The sequence below is a fragment of the Cherax quadricarinatus genome, chromosome 81 (assembly GCF_038502225.1).
Source record: "Cherax quadricarinatus isolate ZL_2023a chromosome 81, ASM3850222v1, whole genome shotgun sequence".
Taxonomy (NCBI): Eukaryota; Metazoa; Arthropoda; class Malacostraca; order Decapoda; family Parastacidae; genus Cherax; species Cherax quadricarinatus.
Genome location: NC_091372.1, coordinates 12,967,458 through 12,991,026, shown reverse-complemented (window position 1 = coordinate 12,991,026; position 23,569 = coordinate 12,967,458). Strand labels below are relative to the sequence as shown.

The following is a 23,569-nucleotide window of genomic DNA, read 5'->3' as shown; positions in this document are numbered from 1 at the left end:
GTAGGTACCTGGGTGTTAGACTGATTTAGGTAGCATCCTGGAGTACAAGATTGAAGGACAACAATGGAAATAAGACAGACAGTCCTCAATGACGCACTGACTTGGTTTATATTGGCTGGCAAACCTTACCTAGCCTGGGTTATCCTGGGTGGCTAACCCTCCCTACCCTGGGTTATCCTGGGTGGCTAACACTCCCTACCCTGGGTTATCCTGGGTGGCTAATACTCCCTAGCCTGGGTTATCCTGGGTGGCTAATACTCCCTAGCCTGGGTTATCCTGGGTGGCTAACCCTCCCTACCCTGGGTTATCCTGGGTGGCTAACACTCCCTACCCTGGGTTATCCTGGTTGGCTAATACTCCCTAGCCTGGGTTATCCTGGGTGGCTAATACTCCCTAGCCTGGGTTATCCTGGGTGGCTAACCCTCCCTACCCTGGGTTATCCTGGGTGGCTAATACTCCCTAGCCTGGGTTATCCTGGGTGGCTAACCCTCCCTACCCTGGGTTATCCTGGGTGGCTAACACTCCCTACCCTGGGTTATCCTGGGTGGCTAACCCTCCCTACCCTGGGTGGCTAACACTCCCTACCCTGGGTTATCCTGGGTGGCTAACCCTCCCTACCCTGGGTTATCCTGGGTGGCTAACATTCCCTACCCTGGGTTATCCTGGGTGGTTAACACTCCCTACCCTGGGCTATCCTGGGTGGCTAACACTCCCTACCCTGGGTTATCCTGGGTGGCTAACCCTCCCTACCCTGGGTTATCCTGGGTGGCTAACACTCCCTACCCTGGGTTATCCTGGCTGGCTAACCCTCCCTACCCTGAGTTATCCTGGGTGGTTAACACTCCCTACCCTGGGTTATCCTGGGTAGCTAACACTCCCTACCCTGGGCTATTCTGTGTGGCTAACACTCCCTACCCTGCGTTATCTTGGCTGGTTAACCCTCCCTACCCTAGGTTATCCTGGTTGGCTAACCCTCCCTACCCTGGGTTATCCTGGATGGTTAACACTCCCTACCCTGGGTTATCCTGGGTGGATAATCCTCCCTACCCTGGGTTATCCTGGGTGGCTAACACTCCCTACCCTGGGTTATCCTGGCTGGCTAACCCTCCCTACCCTGAGTTATCCTGGGTGGTTAACACTCCCTACCCTGGGTTATCCTGGGTAGGTAACACTCCCTACCCTGGGCTATTCTGTGTGGCTAACACTCCCTACCCTGCGTTATCTTGGCTGGTTAACCCTCCCTACCCTGGGTTATCCTGGCTGGTTAACCCTCCCTACCCTGGGTTATCCTGGGTGGCTAACCCTCCCTGCCCTGGGTTATCCTGGGTGGCTAACAATCCCTACCCTGGGTTATCCTGGGTGGCTAACACTCCCTACCCTGGGTTATCCTGGGGTGGCTAACACTCCCTACCCTGGGTGGCCAACCCTCCCTACCCTTGGTTATCCTGGGGTAGCTAACACTCCCTAACCTAGGTTATCCTGGGTAGGTAACTCTCCCTACCCTAGGTTATCCTGGGTGGTTAACATTCCCTACCCTGGGTTATCCTGAGTGGCTAACCCTCACTACCCTGGGTGGCCAACCCTCCCTAACCTGGGTGGCTAACCCTCCGGGGTTAAAAATCCCAACAAAATCTTGTTTTACCTGTAAGAGTGGAGGCTGAGCCCCAGTCGACCAGTCCACAACTATGACGTTATAATCTTACCTGTAAGAGTGGAGGCTGAGCCCCAGTCGACCAGTCCACAACTATGACGTTATAATCTTACCTGTAAGAGTGGAGGCTGAGCCCCAGTCGACCAATCCACAACTATGACGTTATAATCTTACCTGTAAGAGTGGAGGCTGAGCCCCAGTCGACCAATCCACAACTATGACGTTATAATCTTACCTGTAAGAGTGGAGGCTGAGCCCCAGTCGACCAGTCCACAACTATGACGTTATAATCTTACCTGTAAGAGTGGAGGCTGAGCCCCAGTCGACCAATCCACAACTATGACGTTATAATCTTACCTGTAAGAGTGGAGGCTGAGCCCCAGTCGACCAATCCACAACTATGACGTTATAATCTTACCTGTAAGAGTGGAGGCTGAGCCCCAGTCGACCAATCCACAACTATGACGTTATAATCTTACCTGTAAGAGTGGAGGCTGAGCCCCAGTCGACCAGTCCACAACTATGACGTTATAATCTTACCTGTAAGAGTGGAGGCTGAGCCCCAGTCGACCAGTCCACAACTATGACGTTATAATCTTACCTGTAAGAGTGGAGGCTGAGCCCCAGTCGACCAATCCACAACTATGACGTTATAATCTTACCTGTAAGAGTGGAGGCTGAGCCCCAGTCGACCAATCCACAACTATGACGTTATAATCTTACCTGTAAGAGTGGAGGCTGAGCCCCAGTCGACCAATCCACAACTATGACGTTATAATCTTACCTGTAAGAGTGGAGGCTGAGCCCCAGTCGACCAGTCCACAACTATGACGTTATAATCTTACCTGTAAGAGTGGAGGCTGAGCCCCAGTCGACCAGTCCACAACTATGACGTTATAATCTTACCTGTAAGAGTGGAGGCTGAGCCCCAGTCGACCAGTCCACAACTATGACGTTATAATCTTACCTGTAAGAGTGGAGGCTGAGCCCCAGTCGACCAATCCACAACTATGACGTTATAATCTTACCTGTAAGAGTGGAGGCTGAGCCCCAGTCGACCAGTCCACAACTATGACGTTATAATCTTACCTGTAAGAGTGGAGGCTGAGCCCCAGTCGACCAGTCCACAACTATGACGTTATAATCTTACCTGTAAGAGTGGAGGCTGAGCCCCAGTCGACCAGTCCACAACTATGACGTTATAATCTTACCTGTAAGAGTGGAGGCTGAGCCCCAGTCGACCAATCCACAACTATGACGTTATAATCTTACCTGTAAGAGTGGAGGCTGAGCCCCAGTCGACCAGTCCACAACTATGACGTTATAATCTTACCTGTAAGAGTGGAGGCTGAGCCCCAGTCGACCAGTCCACAACTATGACGTTATAATCTTACCTGTAAGAGTGGAGGCTGAGCCCCAGTCGACCAGTCCACAACTATGACGTTATAATCTTACCTGTAAGAGTGGAGGCTGAGCCCCAGTCGACCAATCCACAACTATGACGTTATAATCTTACCTGTAAGAGTGGAGGCTGAGCCCCAGTCGACCAGTCCACAACTATGACGTTATAATCTTACCTGTAAGAGTGGAGGCTGAGCCCCAGTCGACCAATCCACAACTATGACGTTATAATCTTACCTGTAAGAGTGGAGGCTGAGCCCCAGTCGACCAGTCCACAACTATGACGTTATAATCTTACCTGTAAGAGTGGAGGCTGAGCCCCAGTCGACCAGTCCACAACTATGACGTTATAATCTTACCTGTAAGAGTGGAGGCTGAGCCCCAGTCGACCAGTCCACAACTATGACGTTATAATCTTACCTGTAAGAGTGGAGGCTGAGTCCCAGTCGACCAGTCCACAACTATGACGTTATAATCTTACCTGTAAGAGTGGAGGCTGAGCCCCAGTCGACCAGTCCACAACTATGACGTTATAATCTTACCTGTAAGAGTGGAGGCTGAGCCCCAGTCGACCAGTCCACAACTATGACGTTATAATCTTACCTGTAAGAGTGGAGGCTGAGCCCCAGTCGACCAATCCACAACTATGACGTTATAATCTTACCTGTAAGAGTGGAGGCTGAGCCCCAGTCGACCAGTCCACAACTATGACGTTATAATCTTACCTGTAAGAGTGGAGGCTGAGCCCCAGTCGACCAATCCACAACTATGACGTTATAATCTTACCTGTAAGAGTGGAGGCTGAGCCCCAGTCGACCAATCCACAACTATGACGTTATAATCTTACCTGTAAGAGTGGAGGCTAAGCCCCAGTCGACCAATCCACAACTATGACGTTATAATCTTACCTGTAAGAGTGGAGGCTGAGCCCCAGTCGACCAGTCCACAACTATGACGTTATAATCTTACCTGTAAGAGTGGAGGCTGAGCCCCAGTCGACCAATCCACAACTATGACGTTATAATCTTACCTGTAAGAGTGGAGGCTGAGCCCCAGTCGACCAATCCACAACTATGACGTTATAATCTTACCTGTAAGAGTGGAGGCTGAGCCCCAGTCGACCAATCCACAACTATGACGTTATAATCTTACCTGTAAGAGTGGAGGCTGAGCCCCAGTCGACCAATCCACAACTATGACGTTATAATCTTACCTGTAAGAGTGGAGGCTGAGCCCCAGTCGACCAATCCACAACTATGACGTTATAATCTTACCTGTAAGAGTGGAGGCTGAGCCCCAGTCGACCAGTCCACAACTATGACGTTATAATCTTACCTGTAAGAGTGGAGGCTGAGCCCCAGTCGACCAGTCCACAACTATGACGTTATAATCTTACCTGTAAGAGTGGAGGCTGAGCCCCAGTCGACCAGTCCACAACTATGACGTTATAATCTTACCTGTAAGAGTGGAGGCTGAGCCCCAGTCGACCAGTCCACAACTATGACGTTATAATCTTACCTGTAAGAGTGGAGGCTGAGCCCCAGTCGACCAGTCCACAACTATGACGTTATAATCTTACCTGTAAGAGTGGAGGCTGAGCCCCAGTCGACCAGTCCACAACTATGACGTTATAATCTTACCTGTAAGAGTGGAGGCTGAGCCCCAGTCGACCAATCCACAACTATGACGTTATAATCTTACCTGTAAGAGTGGAGGCTGAGCCCCAGTCGACCAGTCCACAACTATGACGTTATAATCTTACCTGTAAGAGTGGAGGCTGAGCCCCAGTCGACCAGTCCACAACTATGACGTTATAATCTTACCTGTAAGAGTGGAGGCTGAGCCCCAGTCGACCAGTCCACAACTATGACGTTATAATCTTACCTGTAAGAGTGGAGGCTGAGCCCCAGTCGACCAATCCACAACTATGACGTTATAATCTTACCTGTAAGAGTGGAGGCTGAGCCCCAGTCGACCAATCCACAACTATGACGTTATAATCTTACCTGTAAGAGTGGAGGCTGAGCCCCAGTCGACCAGTCCACAACTATGACGTTATAATCTTACCTGTAAGAGTGGAGGCTGAGCCCCAGTCGACCAATCCACAACTATGACGTTATAATCTTACCTGTAAGAGTGGAGGCTGAGCCCCAGTCGACCAGTCCACAACTATGACGTTATAATCTTACCTGTAAGAGTGGAGGCTGAGCCCCAGTCGACCAATCCACAACTATGACGTTATAATCTTACCTGTAAGAGTGGAGGCTGAGCCCCAGTCGACCAGTCCACAACTATGACGTTATAATCTTACCTGTAAGAGTGGAGGCTAAGCCCCAGTCGACCAGTCCACAACTATGACGTTATAATCTTACCTGTAAGAGTGGAGGCTGAGCCCCAGTCGACCAGTCCACAACTATGACGTTATAATCTTACCTGTAAGAGTGGAGGCTGAGCCCCAGTCGACCAATCCACAACTATGACGTTATAATCTTACCTGTAAGAGTGGAGGCTGAGCCCCAGTCGACCAATCCACAACTATGACGTTATAATCTTACCTGTAAGAGTGGAGGCTGAGCCCCAGTCGACCAGTCCACAACTATGACGTTATAATCTTACCTGTAAGAGTGGAGGCTGAGCCCCAGTCGACCAGTCCACAACTATGACGTTATAATCTTACCTGTAAGAGTGGAGGCTGAGCCCCAGTCGACCAATCCACAACTATGACGTTATAATCTTACCTGTAAGAGTGGAGGCTGAGCCCCAGTCGACCAGTCCACAACTATGACGTTATAATCTTACCTGTAAGAGTGGAGGCTGAGCCCCAGTCGACCAATCCACAACTATGACGTTATAATCTTACCTGTAAGAGTGGAGGCTGAGCCCCAGTCGACCAATCCACAACTATGACGTTATAATCTTACCTGTAAGAGTGGAGGCTGAGCCCCAGTCGACCAGTCCACAACTATGACGTTATAATCTTACCTGTAAGAGTGGAGGCTGAGCCCCAGTCGACCAATCCACAACTATGACGTTATAATCTCCGTACTTCAGCAGAGCTTCAGTCAACTCCTGTTGTTGATGATACCATTATTATTATTATTATTATTACTGTTAGTAATAGTAGTAACAGTAGTAGCAGTAATAGTGATAAAGTAGTAGTAATAGTAATAGAAATAGTAATAGCAGTAGTAATAGTAGTAGTAATAGCAGTAGTAATAGTAGCAGTAATAGTAATAATAGTTATAGGTTTGATCCGAGGAAGGCGAGCGTAGCTCCAGTCCCTTGAATCAAGAGTCCTTCAGCAACAGCAAGACCTGCCATTTTTAATCATTCATGATAACATCATGTATACCATGATAACATCATGTATACCATGATAACATCATGTATACCATAACACCATGTATACCATGATAACATCATGTATACCATGATAACATCATGTATACCATGATAACATCATGTATACCATAACACCATGTATACCATGATAACATCATGTATACCATAACATCATGTATACCATGATAACATCATGTATACCATGATAACATCATGTATACCATGATAACATCATGTATACCATGATAACATCATGTATACCATGATAACATCATGTATACCATGATAACATCATGTATACCATGATAACATCATGTATACCATAACACCATGTATACCATGATAACATCATGTATACCATGATAACATCATGTATACCATGATAACATCATGTATACCATGATAACATCATGTATACCATGATAACATCATGTATACCATGATAACATCATGTATACCATAACACCATGTATACCATGATAACATCATGTATACCATGATAACATCATGTATATCATGATAACATCATGTATACCATGATAACACCATGTATACCATGATAACATCATGTATACCATGATAACATCATGTATACCATAACACCATGTATACCATGATAACATCATGTATACCATAACACCATGTATACCATGATAACATCATGTATACCATGATAACACCATGTATACCATGATAACATCATGTATACCATGATAACACCATGTATACCATGATAACACCATGTATACCATGATAACATCATGTATACCATGATAACACCATGTATACCATGATAACATCATGTATATCATGATAACATCATGTATACCATAACACCATGTATACCATGATAACATCATGTATACCATAACACCATGTATACCATGATAACACCATGTATATCATAACATAATGTATACCATGATGACACCATGTATACCATGATAACACCATGTATATCATAACATAATGTATACCATGATGACACCATGTATACCATGATGACACCATGTATACCATGATGACACCATGTATACCATGATAACACCATGTATACCATGATGACACCATGTATACCATGATAACACCATGTATATCATAACATAATGTATACCATGATGACACCATGTATACCATGATAACACCATGTATATCATAACATAATGTATACCATGATAACACCATGTATATCATAACATAATGTATACCATGATGACACCATGTATACCATGATAACACCATGTATACCATGATAACACCATGTATATCATAACATAATGTATACCATGATGACACCATGTATACCATGATAACACCATGTATACCATGATAACACCATGTATATCATAACAATGTATACCATGATAACACCATGTATACCATGATATCATGTATACCATGACAACTCATCGTCACCAGTTATCTTAAGATCAAATAATCTCTCCATTAACAATATCATTAATATCTTTATCTCCAGATAATAATCTATCAGATAGATAATATTGATAAAATACTCAACTTCTTTGATCAAAACTCAATGTCAACTATTTTAATTATTATTACTATTATTGTTAAATATTACTATTATTTAATTACTATTATGATGATTATTATCAAAAAAGAAGCGCTAAACCACAAGGGCCATACAGCGCTGCTGTTGGTATTACAGGGAAGCGCTATACATGTATGGTTCATAGATGCAACGTATGGGGAATTAAACTAATCAGGTTTAATCCAAGGAAGGAGGAAGCGCAGCTCTAATAACTTGGATGAAGAGCCCTTGAGCATCGCCTCTTACACCTTGAAGAGCAGCACAGTAACATTATCAACATTCACTACATTCTAACATTATCAACATTCGCTACATTCTAACATTATCAACATTCACTACATTCTAACATTATCAACATTCACTACATTCTAACATTATCAACATTCACTACATTCTAACATTATCAACATTCACTACATTCTAACATTATCAACATTCACTACAATCTAACATTATCAACATTCACTACATTCTAACATTATCAACATTCACTACATTCTAACATTATCAACATTCACTACTTTCTAACATTATCAACATTCACTACATTCTAACATCAACATTCATTACATTCTAACATTATCAACATTCACTACAATCTAACATTATCAACATTCACTACATTCTAACATTAACATTCACTACATTCTAACATTATCAACATTCACTACATTCTAACATTATCAACATTCACTACATTTTAAGATTATCAACATTCACTACATTCTAACATTCACTACAGTCTAACATCAACATTCACTACATTCTAACATCAACATTCACTACATTCTAACATTCACTACAGTCTAACATCAACATTCACTGCATTCTAACATTATCAACATTCACTACAATCTAAAATTATCAACATTCACTACATTCTAACATTATCAACATTCACTACATTCTAACATTATCAACATTCACTACATTTTAAGATTATCAACATTCACTACATTCTAACATTCACTACAGTCTAACATCAACATTCACTACATTCTAACATCAACATTCACTACATTCTAACATTCACTACAGTCTAACATCAACATTCACTGCATTCTAACATTATCAACATTCACTACAATCTAACATTATCAACATTCACTACATTCTAACATCAACATTCACTACATTCTAACATTCACTACAGTCTAACATCAACATTCACTGCATTCTAACATTATCAACATTCACTACAATCTAACATTATCAACATTCACTACATTCTAACATTATCAACATTCACTACATTCTAACATTATCAACATTCACTACATTCTAACATTATCAACATTCACTACATTCTAACATTATCAACATTCACTACATTCTAACATTATCAACATTCACTACATTCTAACATTATCAACATTCACTACATTCTAACATTATCAGCATTCACTACATTCTAACAATATCAACATTCACTACATTCTAACATTATCAACATTCACTACAATCTAACATTATCAACATTCACTACAATCTAACATTATCAACATTCACTACATTCTATTATCAACATTCACTACATTCTAACATTATCAACATTCACTACATTCTAACATTATCAACATTCACTACAATCTAACATTATCAACATTCACTACATTCTATTATCAACATTCACTACATTCTAACATTATCAACATTCACTACATTCTAACATTATCAACATTCACTACAATCTAACATTATCAACATTCACTACAATCTAACATTATCAACATTCACTACATTCTATTATCAACATTCACTACATTCTAACATTATCAACATTCACTACAATCTAACATTATCAACATTCACTACATTCTATTATCAACATTCACTACATTCTAACATTATCAACATTCACTACATTCTAACATTATCAACATTCACTACATTCTAACATTATCAACATTCACTACATTCTAACATTATCAACATTCACTACATTCTAACATCAACATTCACTACATTCTAAGATTATCAACATTCACTACATTCTAACATTATCAACATTCACTACATTCTAACATCATTCACTACATTCTAACATTATCATTCACTTCATTCTAACATTATCATTCACTACATTCTAACATCAACATTCACTACATTCTAACATTATCATTCACTACATTCTAACATTATCAACATTCACTACATTCTAACATTATCAACATTCACTACATTCTAACATTATCAACATTCACTACATTCTAACATTATCAACATTCACTACATTCTAACATTATCAACATTCACTACATTCTAACATTATCAACATTCACTACATTCTAACATTATCAACATTCACTACAATCTAACATTATCAACATTCACTACATTCTAACATTATCAACATTCACTACAATCTAACATTATCAACATTCACTACATTCTAACATTATCAACATTCACTACATTCTAACATTATCAACATTCACTACATTCTAACATCAACATTCACTACATTCTAACATTATCAACATTCACTACATTCTAACATTATCAACATTCACTACATTCTAACATCAACATTCACTACATTCTAACATCAACATTCACTACATTCTAACATTATCAACATTCACTACATTCTAACATCAACATTCACTACATTCTAACATTATCAACATTCACTACATTCTAACATCAACATTCACTACATTCTAACATTATCATTCACTACATTCTAACATTATCAACATTCACCAATATTACTAGATTTTCATTTTTCTCAGAGTATGTGTACTCGTGGATTTGTACTCAACGATGTGGTTGTAAGGGTCGAGTCTCGGCTCCTGGCTCCGCCTTTATTGATCAATATTACTGTCTCCTTGAGCCCAGTGACCCGTGGTGGCCCCGTGGCCTGGTGGCTGAAGCTCTCGCTTCACACGGTGAGGGGTCTGGGTTCGATTCCCAGCGAGGATAGAAACATTGGGCATGTTTCATTACACCGGTTGCCTATGTTTACCATCAATAGTAATGGGTGCCTATGTGTCAGTGGACTGGTGTGGGTCGCATCCTGGGACAAAACTGACCTAAATTGCGGGAAACGCTCTACATAACAAGACTTATGTATGTCATTCATGTCAACTACGGTCTGTATACCTTGTACTTGTAATATAGATATTATTAGTATTATTATTATTAGTAGTAGTATTACTATTATAAGTGTGTCTGTTACTTCCACTGAGTACTTCCCTCACTGAGTACTTCCCTCACCGAGTACTTCCCTCACTAAGTACTTCCCTCAGATTGAAGAATTACTTGCAGTGAATCATCTGTTTGTTATCAACCGACTATGTCTTCTTGTATTCTGTCTCATCAGTTAAAAACTTCCTCTCAGCTTTATCAGTTATTCATAGAAATACTTGATGCCTTGTATCTATGTCCCCTTGTACCTTGTACCACCAGTTTTAAAAGTAGTGTCCTCATCAGTTACTAGGAGAATTATACGTGTACGTGGGTGTGTGTACACTCACCTAATTATGGTTGCAGGAGTCGAGACTGAGCTCTTGGCCCCGCCTCTTCACTGATCGCTACTATGTCCTCTCTCTCTGCTTCCTGAGCTTTGTCATGCCCTCGTCTTAACCCTTCGTCGCGCAGCTAGGCTATTCCACTTCCTGACGACTCTGACTGAAGAAATACTTCCTAACATCCCTCTGACTCGTCTGAGTCTTGAGCTTCCAACTGTGACCCCTTGTTTCTGTCCCCTCTCTGGAACAACCTGTCTCTGTCCACCTTATCTATTCCACGCAGTATTTTGTATGTCGTTATCATGTCTCCCCTGACCCTCCTGTCCTCCAATATCGTCAGTCCGATTTCCCTCAACCTTTCTTCGTAGGACATTCCCCTGAGCTCCGGAACTAGCCTGTGTGTGTGTGTACTCACCTAGTTGAGGTTGCACGGGTCGAGTCCAAGCTCCTGGCCCCGCCTCTTCACTGGTCGCTACTAGGTCACTCTCCCTGAACCGTGAGCTTTATCATACCTCTGCTGTGTGTGTGTGTGTGTGTGTGTGTGTGAGAGAGAGAGAGAGAGAGAGAGAGAGAGAGAGAGAGAGAGAGAGAGAGAGAGAGAGAGAGAGAGAGAGAGAGAGAGACGTACCGTGATCCAGGGAGTGTGAATATCTTCATTATATCCATGGATAACCACCTTAGTAGGCTTCATGGCGTCCAGAGGGGAGAGCGCCAGAGACAGCTGATCCCTAGGCTCCAGCTGCACCAACTTAGGCTCCTGCTGCTGAAAATGTTTTGTTAAGTTTAAAACCTATCGACTGCACGAGGGTCATTAAGGGGACGAATAGGTGTAATGAGGAAAATTAAAAAAAAAAAATCGAAAAAATACGAAAAAAAATAATTTCAAGGTTGCAGTTCACCTATACACCAGACACAGTTATAACTATGACCATAATTTTTAAAGGGGTGGAGGGGTAAGCCAGCGGAAGGCCTCGGTCAGATGACCGAAAGCTCCAACGGCGCGTCATCTAAGACCTGCGTCAGTAAACACTTGTCCTGTTTCCTTACAAACTTTACCTAACCTGTACACCATCAGTCAAGAATAGTTTAGTATTTAGGCTATGGACTACAGTAAACTGTGTATATACATAGATATTTACACCTAGATACGTATATACACCCAGAAATACACACCTATTATATACACCGAGATACACACACACATCTATGTAAAAAATCACGAAAAAATAGATAAAAGATGCAAAACAATCACAGGGAAGTTGAATGATAGCTCTAGGCCTTTCGTGTTGTAATCAAACCATGTGTTGATTGCAACACGAAAGGCCTAGAGCTATCATTTAACTCTCCCTGTTGTTGTTTTTCACACATATCTATGTATATACACGAGAGAGACTTTATTGGCTTCTTCAGTCAAATACAGGCAGCAGTAGATGTAGTTTTAATGGTATCAGTCTGTTACCCTCGGTAGGAGAGGGTCAGTCCCTCAAGCCTAAATTCTACTGTTCGTATTTGACTGAAGAAGCCTGTAGTACATGTGAAACTTTTCGGCAATAAGATATCCAAGTGCTGTTAATGTGTCTTGGTCATTAACTTGTCGGTACTGTATGTCATCAATAATATGACATTAGTATATATTCCGAGATATATACTTTAAGATCTCGGAGTATATAGTGTAATACCTATTTATCGATCTGTGGTAATAATGCTCAGTATTAAGTTGTTGGGTCTGACAGTGACGTGTGTCTGACAGTAAGATGTGTCTGACAGTAAGATGTGTGTCTGACAGTAACGTGCGTGTCTGACAGTAACGTGCGTGTCTGACGGTAACGTGCGTGTCTGACAGTAAGATGTGTGTCTGACAGTAACGTGCGTGTCTGACAGTAAGATGTGTCTGACAGTAACGTGAGAGTCTGACAGTAAGATGTGGGCCTCACCCTAAGTCTGGTGTGAAGGTTGAAGGTGGTGTTGATGTGGTCAGGTTGTTGAGGCCACAGGTTGATGGGCCGCAGCCAGGGATGCCACCACTCTTGATCCAACACCAGACATCCTAGTTCCCCGTAACAACGCTCCTCACCACCTGTTATTATAATAAAAAAGAAGCGCTAAACCACAAGGGATATACAGCGCTCACTACCTGTTGAAGTAGTCAACCTGGCCCTGTTATATACTTCACCTAATAGTGACCTAATTCAACAACACTTCAAGCCGAGGGAGTAAGTCTTCCTTATATTAATCTTAAGGGACACCTAAGTCCCCCGTTTTCTAATAACATGTTCATTCTCCCCGATAATCTACCCTGTCCATAATTACTATCGCATTTGCTTTGTCTGTTTCGTAAGGTTAAGTCTAGGATGTTTCCGTAATTCATGGTATAACTTAACAAATCTTGAGGACAATTGTGTTGCATTATTATTATTATAATTAAGGGGGAAGCGCTAAACCCGGAGGATTATACAGCGCCTGGGGGGGGGGGATGTGGAAGGCATTCAGGCTTAATTCGGGGAACTGGAGCACGGATCCAATTCCCTAAATCAAGAGCCCCTCACCAACATCAAGGAACCTTCCTTGAGGGGAATTGTGTTGCAGAGGTGTGAACAACGCTCAGACCTCTGCAACACAATTGTCCTGTGTTCTTGAAGAAATACCAGTAAGCAAAACATTGTATAATGGTTTTCCTTAGTGTTTTGATTATTATTATAATCAAGGGGGAAGCGCTAAAACCGGAGGATTATACAGCGCCTGGGGGGGGGGGGGATGTGGAAGGCATTCAGGCTTAATTCGGGGAACTGGAGCACAGATCCAATTCCCTAAATCAAGAGCCCCTCACCAACATCAAGGAACCTTCCTTGAGGGGCTTAGTGTTTTGAAATATTAATTACGATCACATTATCATTATTATTAGTGGAAGTATTGAAAGAAGCGCTAAACCTGTTGGCTCATGATTTTTGGTAAGTTATATTATTATTAAAGATAAAAGCTAAACTCCGAAAAGCGATATAAGGGAGGTTTGATCCAGTTCCTCGCATCAAGACACTGTCCTGGAAGGGAAGAAGGGCCTGACAGTCCCTGGGAATGACAATTAGGGTTAATTAAAGAAAGGAAGGATAGTTGCATTATTATTGCAGTTGTTTGTATTAAAGACATTTTACCACCGCAAGGCGGCGGCAACTCCTCCAATAATTATAACTAAGCGCTAAACCCACAAGGGTCATACATTATAATTGTGGGAGAGCGTTAAACCCGTAGGATTAAGGGTCATACAGCGTTGACTACTGGTGTAATATACTTGATCAGTAACAAGTAAGGATGGAGAGTTACTTGATCAGTAACTAGTAAGGATGGAGTTACTTGATCAGTAACTAGTGAGGATGGAGAGTTACTTGATCAGTAACTAGTAAGGATGGAGTTACTTGATCAGTAACTAGTGAGGATGGAGAGTTACTTGATCAGTAACTAGTAAGGATGGAGTTACTTGATCAGTAACTAGTGAGGATGGAGAGTTACTTGATCAGTAACTAGTAAGGATGGAGTTACTTGATCAGTAACTAGTGAGGATGGAGAGTTACTTGATCAGTAACTAGTAAGGATGGAGAGTTACTTGATCAGTGACTAGTGAGGATGGAGAGTTACTTGATCAGTAACTAGTAAGGATGGAGAGTTACTTGATCAGTAACTAGTAAGGATGGAGAGTTACTTGATCAGTAACTAGTAAGGATGGAGAGTTACTTGATCAGTAACTAGTAAGGATGGAGAGTTACTTGATCAGTAACTAGTAAGGATGGAGAGTTACTTGATCAGTAACTAGTAAGGATGGAGAGTTACTTGATCAGTAACTAGTAAGGATGGAGAGTTACTTGATCAGTAACTAGTAAGGATGGAGAGTTACTTGATCAGTAACTAGTAAGGATGGAGAGTTACTTGATCAGTAACTAGTAAGGATGGAGAGTTACTTGATCAGTAACTAGTAAGGATGGAGAGTTACTTGATCAGTAACTAGTAAGGATGGAGAGTTACTTGATCAGTAACTAGTAAGGATGGAGAGTTACTTGATCAGTGACTAGTGAGGATGGAGAGTATAACAGAAGTAAGTTAGTAAAGGGAGGGAGAAGAGCAAGAGAGAGTATAATCAAAGTTGGTATAATAAAGATGTTACTGACAATGTAGTTTAAAGCCTATCGACTACATTATGATCATTAAGGTAACCTCACCACAACACAAATACATAGTGTATTTAAGCTCTCTCGGCATATATACACTCAGAAATACACTTCTCAGGGTATATCCTTCCTTCAAAGAATAATAATATAATCAGGACTAAGTGCTAAACCCACAAGGGTTTAAGAAACATTAAAATAACTTACCTTTATTCAAGTGTGTCTGACCAGTGAGTGTTGTCGCCAGTGTCAACAAAACTAATATATTAAACATTTTTCTTATATTTTTTGATGATGATATATGGTGACACTGGTGTTGATATATGGTGACACTGGTGTTGGTGATATATGGTGACACTCTGGTGTGTGATATATATTCTTGAGAGTAGATATATAGACTGGTGATGAAGATAATGTTGAGATAACAACAGTAATCACTTGCTGCTCTTCAAACACTGACTCACTCTCTTCTTCACCAAAGTTTGAAGGTTTACCCGCCTTTTTTTGAGCGGATAAATAACGAATATGACGTAGTTCATTCCAAATATTTGTCAATGTATTGCTGCAGTGTAGGCCTATATGTTAATGTTAACATTGTACAGCTGCAGTACAGGCCTATATGTTAATAATGTTACCATTGTTCATGGTATGGCAAGTGATCAATTAATCACCTACTGTAATACTACTACATTATCTTGACTACCATTAATAACTGTATCCAGGCCATCTATTATAATAGTAACTAAACCATCTATATCATACACCAATTATTAATCTATACTCCAATACCATTATTATTAATTCTAAAAATTAATCAAAAAAGTTAATTTTGGAACAAAAAAAATATATATTAAATATACGGAAACTGATTATCATATAATACTAGTAATTATTACATTCATAACTAAGCGCTAAACCCACAAAGGTCATACAGCAATACTAGTAATAATAACTAATATCATGAGCAATTTAAACTAACCCTTTATGTGCTACAGTACACTACTAAAGGCAGGAATATATAGGAGTAAGGTGGCCTAGGTGCCGCACCTAAGATGCGGCTCAGCTCCATCAAGAGGCCTAGGTGCCGCACCTAAGATGCGGCTCAGCTCCACCAAGAGGCTTAGGTGCTGCACCTAAGATGCAGCTCAGCTCCATCAAGAGACCTAGGTGCTGCACCCAAGATGTAGCTCAGCTCCATCAAGAGGCCTAGGTGCCGCACCTAAGATGCAGCTCAGCTCCATCAAGAAGCCTAGGTGCCGCACCTAAGATGTAGCTCAGCTCCATCAAGAGGCCTAGGTGCTGCACCTAAGATGTAGCTCAGCTCCATCAAGAAGCCTAAGAGCTAAATTATAAGTAATGTTTGTCATGGGATTATTATATAGTAATAATAATCCGGGGAAGTGCCTAAACCCATAAGTGCCGCAAAATGCATGGGAGGCAGTCAGGTTCGATCCAAAGGATACAATATGTTCACTTGGATCAAAAGCCCCTCACTGTCATCAATTATTATAATCAAAATTAAGCACTAAACTCATTGGCATCAAGGTACCTCCGTTGAGGGAAAGAGAACCAGAAGCTGGAGATAAACACCACTGAGAGGTCCAGGAGCTGGAAATCAGCCCAGTCAATTGCTGAAACCATATTTTAAATAACACTCAGAAAATCAAGACTATTATAATATTACATGTATGGGGAAGCATTAAACCCATATGGGCCATAGAGCACTTGGGGGGAAAGGGAGGCATTCAGGTTCATCCAAGGGAAGGGCAAGTCCACTGCCTTGGATCAAGAGCCCCCATTAATATCTAGACCCTTCCCTGAGAGGACAGCTTGTTGGTCCCAATCGTAGACCTAAGCCACTGTCAGTGATCTCATGTGCTTCAAGTCTAGGCCTACACTGTTCCAGGCCCAGACTCTTGTAATTCCATAATCACCAAAAACTGTAAGAAACCACTATCTCAGGCCTTTAGTATTTTATGGAGATGGAGCTTGGACACAGGTGTCATCCATCAGCCAAAGAAAAAACAGATATTGCCCCACTTCACACAGCAGGCAGTCAAGCAAATGCAAAAAGCTATAGACTAATAGCCCTAACTTTGCACAATACTAAAATTTTTGAATGGGTCCTAAGAAGCATGACTGCCAATCACATGGAATCACAAGAACTGAACAATCCAGAGCAGCACAGATTTAGGGCAGGTCACTCCTACCTTTCACAACTGATAAATCATTACAATGCAGTCTCAGATGCTCTGAAAGACAAGTTAAGTGCTGTTGTAGTTTACATTGATTTTGAAAAAATGTTTGGCAAGTGTGATCATGGTGTGACTGCACACAAAATGTGTGCAAAAGAAAAAATTAATAAAGAGAGCCCATAGTAGTAGTAGTAAAGTCAGAGGCTGCCACAGTGAAAAGCTCTATTCTTCAAGGCACAGTGCTAGTTGCCACACTTTATTTCTCATTCTTATATCCAACATTGACAAGGACAAGAATCTCTATGATAGGTAGTTTGCCAAAACTGGAACATGCAGTGATTATGAATCCGTGTCTAAAAGGTAGATAAGTGTGTTTCATGACAACCTACAAAATGCCTCCCAGAGCAACAAAATTTTACTGTACTAGTACTAATAGATTATTATTATTATTACTGTTATTATAATCAAAAAGAAGCGCTAAGCCACAAGGGCTATACAGCGCTGCAGGGTAGGGAAGGAAGCGAGGGTATTGGATGGCAGAAGGGAGGAGGGATGATCAGTAGGTTACAGAAAACAGCGGGGCAGGGGATAGTACGGGGGTAGAGGGTAGCAAGAGATTGAAGTAGAAAGGGCTGAAGGTATCAGAATTTGTGAAGTCACTTGTTGTCAAAAAGTCAATGAGAGTCTGGATGAAAGGTGGGCCCATCAGCGAGAAGGGAAGGTAAAGAGAGAGCAGCAGAGCGAAGACGACGACGGAGGTAAATTCTGCGTGCTCGTTGATAAAGTGGGCAGTCCAACAGAATGTGGCTGACTGATAATGGAACTTGGCAATTCTCACAGAGAGGAGCAGGGCGCCTCTCCATGAGATATCCATGAGTAAGACGAGTATGGCCAATGCGAAGACGGGAGAGAGTAGTCTCCCAACCTCGACACTGGTGATAAGAAGACGGCCAGTAACCTATACTCGGTTTAATAGACTGTAGTTTGTTGCCGAGCATAGTAGACCAACGTTGTTGCCAACGGGTGTGAAGTTGGGAAGATATTGCAGCAAAATAGTCCGTAAATGGAATACCTCTACATGAAACTGGTAGGTCATGTACTGCTGACCACGCAGCAGTGTCTGCCTGTTCATTGCCCTGTACGTCAACATGACCAGGGACCCAACAAAAAACAATATCTTTATGCTTGGTAAAGATATGGCGTAGCCAAAGTTGGATACGGAGGACTAAGGGGTGAGATGTATCAAATTTCTGTATAGCCTGTAAAGCACTAAGGGAGTCTGAGACAACCACAAATGATGACACAGGCATAGATGCAATACGGATAAGTGCTGTAAGGATGGCATACAATTCAGCAGTAAAAATACTAGCCGAAGATAGTAAATGCCCTTGTACGACGCTGTCCGGAAACACTGCTGCGAATCCTACGCCATCAGAAGACTTAGAGCCATCTGTGTACACAGCAATGGCATGAGAATGAGAGTGAAAGTGGTCAAGAAAAAGAGAGCGGGAAGCGACCGTAGACAGTTGGGCTTTCGAGCAAGGGAGAGAGAAAGAACAGACTCGAACAGCTGGAACTTCCCAGGGGGGTAGGGAAAAGTGAGATGCTACATGTACATAGAAAGGTGGTAATTGAAGAGAAGACAAGAGCGAATGAAGGCGAAGAGAGAAGGGACGGAGTAAACAGGGGCGGCGAACAAATAAAGAATGTCTACTAATATCAGTGACCATTCTATAAATGGAAGGATTGCGGAGATCATGAGAGCGTACATAGTAGCGAAGGCAATGGGCATCACGGCGATCGGATAAGGATGGAACGTTCGCTTCTGCATAGAGGCTCTCGACAGGGGAAGAGCGAAAAGCACCAAGGCATAAACGTAATCTTTGGTGATGAATGGGGTTAAGGCTAGAGAGAGTAGCAGGAGATGCCGCTGAATAGATCTGGTCACCATAATCAAGTTTCGATAAAATAAGGGTGGAATGTAGGCGAAGGAGGGTTCGACGATCAGCTCCCCATGAAAGATGAGCAAGGGTTTTAAGAAGGTTCAGCCGGCTGTGACAAGTTGCCTTCAGAGAGGTAATGTGAGGTTTCCAGGATAACCTACGATCAAAGAGGAGGCCCAGAAACTTGACTGTATCACGTTCAGGGATACGGGAGCCATAGAGGTACAAAGGATGATCGGAGATGACAGAGCGTCTAGTGAAAGTAATTTGGTGGGTTTTAGTGCTGGAAAATTTAAACCCACGTGTGGTGGCCCAATTGGAAACACGGTCGACTGCATGCTGGAGAGAAACTGTAATAAGGTGACAGTCAGCGCCTGCACAGGCAATAGCGAAGTCATCAACATAGAGTGATGACCAAATATTTGATGGAAGACTAGAGGCCAAATCATTAATAGCAAGGAGAAAAAGTGTTGTGCTCAGAACACATCCCTGGGGGACACCTTCAGCTTGGATAAAGTCCGGGGAGAGCACATTATTAACCCGAACACGGAAATGCCTGTCAGTTAAAAAGTTCTTAAGGAAGGATGGTAGATTGCCTCGAAGGCCTAAGGAGTGGGCTTGGGCTAAAATATTATACCTCCAAGTTGTGTCATATGCCTTCTCAAGGTCAAAAAATATGGCAATAACTGAGTGGTTATTCGCAAAGGCATTACGAACATACGTATCCAAGCATAGTAAGGGGTCTATGGTAGAACGTCCCTTACGAAAGCCATATTGATGAGTGGAGAGACTGTTGTGTGTCTCTAAATACCACACTAAACGTCTATTTACTAGGCATTCCATCACTTTGCAAACTGCACTGGTAAGAGCAATGGAACGATAGTGGGAGGTTTCATGTCCCGTAGTGCCTGGTTTGCAGAAAGGGAGAACAATGGCGGATTTCCACAGCTGTGGAAGAACTCCTTGTGACCAAATAAGATTGTAAAGGCGTAATAGGACTGCAAGGGCTGACTGATGTAAATGTTGTAGCATACGAATATGAATGTCGTCGGGCCCAGCTGCCGATGAGCGGCAAGCTGAGAGTGTTGCCTCCAGTTCTTGAAGTGTAAAAGGCACATTATACTGTTCTTCTCTGAGAGAAGAAAAGTCCAAGGGTGCTAACTCTCTGGCAGACTTTGAGGAAAGAAATGAGGGGCATAGATGGAGTCCCTGAGAAATACGGACCAGATGATTGCCAATTTCATTGGCAACATCTAGTGGGTTTGCTATATCAACACCGGCAACCCGCAGAACAGGAGCCGGGTCAGGAGAATATTTACCACTCAGTTTTCGTACTTTTTTCCAGACTGCACTCATAGAGGAAGCAGAGGTGATGGTGGAGACATAATCTCGCCAGCAAGTGTGTTTAGCGTCACGGATGACACGGCGAGCGATCGCACGCTTCTGCTTAAAATCAAGAAGTCTCTCTGTGGTTCTATTGTACTGGTACCTGCCCCATGCAGCGCGTTTCAAACGTACTGCACGAGCACAAGCAGGAGACCACCAAGGCATGCATTTCTGAGAATGCCTGCCCGAAGTTTGAGGTATAGAATGAGAAGCTGCGGTTAAAACGGAGGACGAGAAGAGGTGTAAAAGCTCATCGATGGAGGACGAAGAAGGAACCTCTCTACAGTTAGGTGTGAGTAAAGGTTCCAATTTGCCTGATCAAATTGCCAGCGTGGGATGCGAAGAGGTGGTGAATATGAAGGGGAAGTAAGAATGATTGGGAAATGATCGCTGTCATGTAAGTCCGGAAGAACAGACCAAGTGAAGTCTAATGCGGCAGAGGAAGAGCAGACTGAGAGATCGATGCAAGAGAGTGTGTGAGTCCGAGGATCAAAATGGGTGTGAGTACCTGTATTTAAAACATGGAGGGGGTGGGTGGCAAGAAAAGCCTCTAACTGAATGCCACGGGAATCACAGTGAGACCCCCCCAGAGGAAATGGTGGGCATTAAAATCACCAAGTAACAGAATCGGTGGTGGTAATGACGAAACAAGAAAGGCAATATCCGGAATAGATAATGCCCGAGAAGGAGAGAGATATAAAGAACAGAGCGTATACCACCTATGCAAGTGGATACGGGCTGCTGTGTAATGCAGCGAAGTACGAACAAATAGCTGATGGTACGGAATATCAGTGCGTAGAAGAAGGGCACTTTCATTAAAGGTCCCATCAGGAAAAGGATCTGAAGAATACAATAAATTATAGCCTGAGATGGGAGAGATAACAGCAGAGTGTAATTTTGGTTCCTGTAAGCAAACACCAACAGGGGAAAACTGGGAGAGTAACATCTGAAGCTCACCCCGATTACCCCTGAGGCCGCGTATATTCCACTGTAAATAGGCCATGATTGGCAATGATAAAGATACCTGAAATCCGCAGGTAAGGGTTCCTACGGACTAGAGGGGTTAGAAAAGTCCACATGCGGAGGCAGTGGAAAACGTTCAAGCAGCGAAGGAACGGTGCGCTGTGAAGAAAGGAGTTGCGCAGATGGAGTAGAGGAGAGAGAAGGAGCGGAGGGTGGATCAGTGTCCATTGATGGTTTGGTCTCTGCAATATATTCAGAGATTGCGTCAAGTGTTTCAGAATTCAGAGACGTCGTATGGGAGACAATATTGGAAATGGTAGGGGGAGGATGAGTAAAGATTGGAACTGTAATGGACTGTACCAAGGTAGGGGGGGGGGCAAAAGGGTGGAGGGAACTGGAGAAGCGTGGAAGGGGACAGAAGAGGCAGAAACCTGGGAGGTGGCAGAAGAGGAAGAAACTTGGGAGGGAACAGGGGAGGAAGGTACAGTACGAGGAGGAGGGTGAACCTCTACACTTGTAACAGAGCCAGTGAGAGGGGGAGAACCAGGTACAGAGACAGGGAAGGGAAAATGAGGAGGTGGAAGATGGGTAGGAGGTGTTAATGGACCTTTTTTTGACTTTTGAGAAGTAGAGGGACGATTGGGAGGAGGTGTCATACGAGATCTCGTCGCTACTGAGGCTTGTGAGAGAGAACACGAAGAAGCAAGATCAGACTGAGACGTTGAAGTAGGGACGTCTGAGCCGAGGACAGCAAAAGAATTAGCTACAGGAGTGACTATGGGAGAGGTAACCACAGAGGTGGGTGCAGAAGATGGGATACCAGAAGTGGGGGGACGTTTTGAAACACGGGAATAAGAAACACGAGGTAGTCTCCCTTGGAGGCGGAGATGAGAAACTGCCATGGCATAAGGGAGACCTTCTGCCTCTTTGAGGTAACGGATTTCCCGCTCGTTTAAGTAGACTTGACAACGGCGAGAGTACGAAGGGTGAGCCTCATGACAATTAAGGCAAGAGGGAGGTCGATTGCAAGACGTATTAGAATGGTCATCGGCACCACAGACTGGGCATTCGGCGATAGATCTGCAATATTTCGCTGGATGGCCAAATCGCCAGCAATTTCTACACTGTTGCGGTGTAGGGATCACCTTTCGAACTTGTAACCGATGTCCTGCTACATAAACTGAGGATGGGAGTTCACGGCTGTCAAAAGTTAAACGAGCCACATTGCTAGGGTATCGTCTCTGCCCGCGGGCAGGAAGAACGTAAGTGTCTACCTTGAGGATTGGGAGATCTTGGAGTTCCAGCTGTTCAAGAATGTCAGTGCCACATGTCTGGAAATTTTGTTGAACTATGGTATGGGGCAGAATGACGGTACCACTACAAGAATTGAGGGAATGATGTTTTCAATAGTTACAGGAACAGTATCGATATGGGAAAGACAAGAAAGCTCATGAGCCTGGGTAGCATTCTGTACGGTGACGATGCTCGTTCCGCTCTTAAGAGCATGAA

General features: G+C 42.8%; 1 protein-coding gene across 3 annotated transcripts in view; it reads right to left on the bottom strand.

Moving 5' to 3' along the window:
* The window catches only part of LOC128699740 (inactive pancreatic lipase-related protein 1), a 29,506-nt gene extending 13,537 nt beyond the window's left edge, over positions 1-15,969 (bottom strand). The window contains exons 1-4 of one of the 3 annotated variants that reach the window (XM_070102455.1): positions 15,781-15,969; positions 13,354-13,496; positions 12,048-12,182; positions 6,035-6,121 (exon numbers count right to left, since the gene is read on the bottom strand). In XM_070102455.1, coding sequence (XP_069958556.1) covers positions 6,035-6,121; positions 12,048-12,182; positions 13,354-13,496; positions 15,781-15,847 — 432 coding nt within the window. In that variant the 5' untranslated portion in view covers positions 15,848-15,969. The remainder of the gene's footprint in view (positions 1-6,034; positions 6,122-12,047; positions 12,183-13,353; positions 13,497-15,780) is intronic. The other 2 variants (XM_070102454.1, XM_070102453.1) reach the window with 2 other exon arrangements.
* Between the last annotated feature and the right edge of the window lie 7,600 nt (positions 15,970-23,569).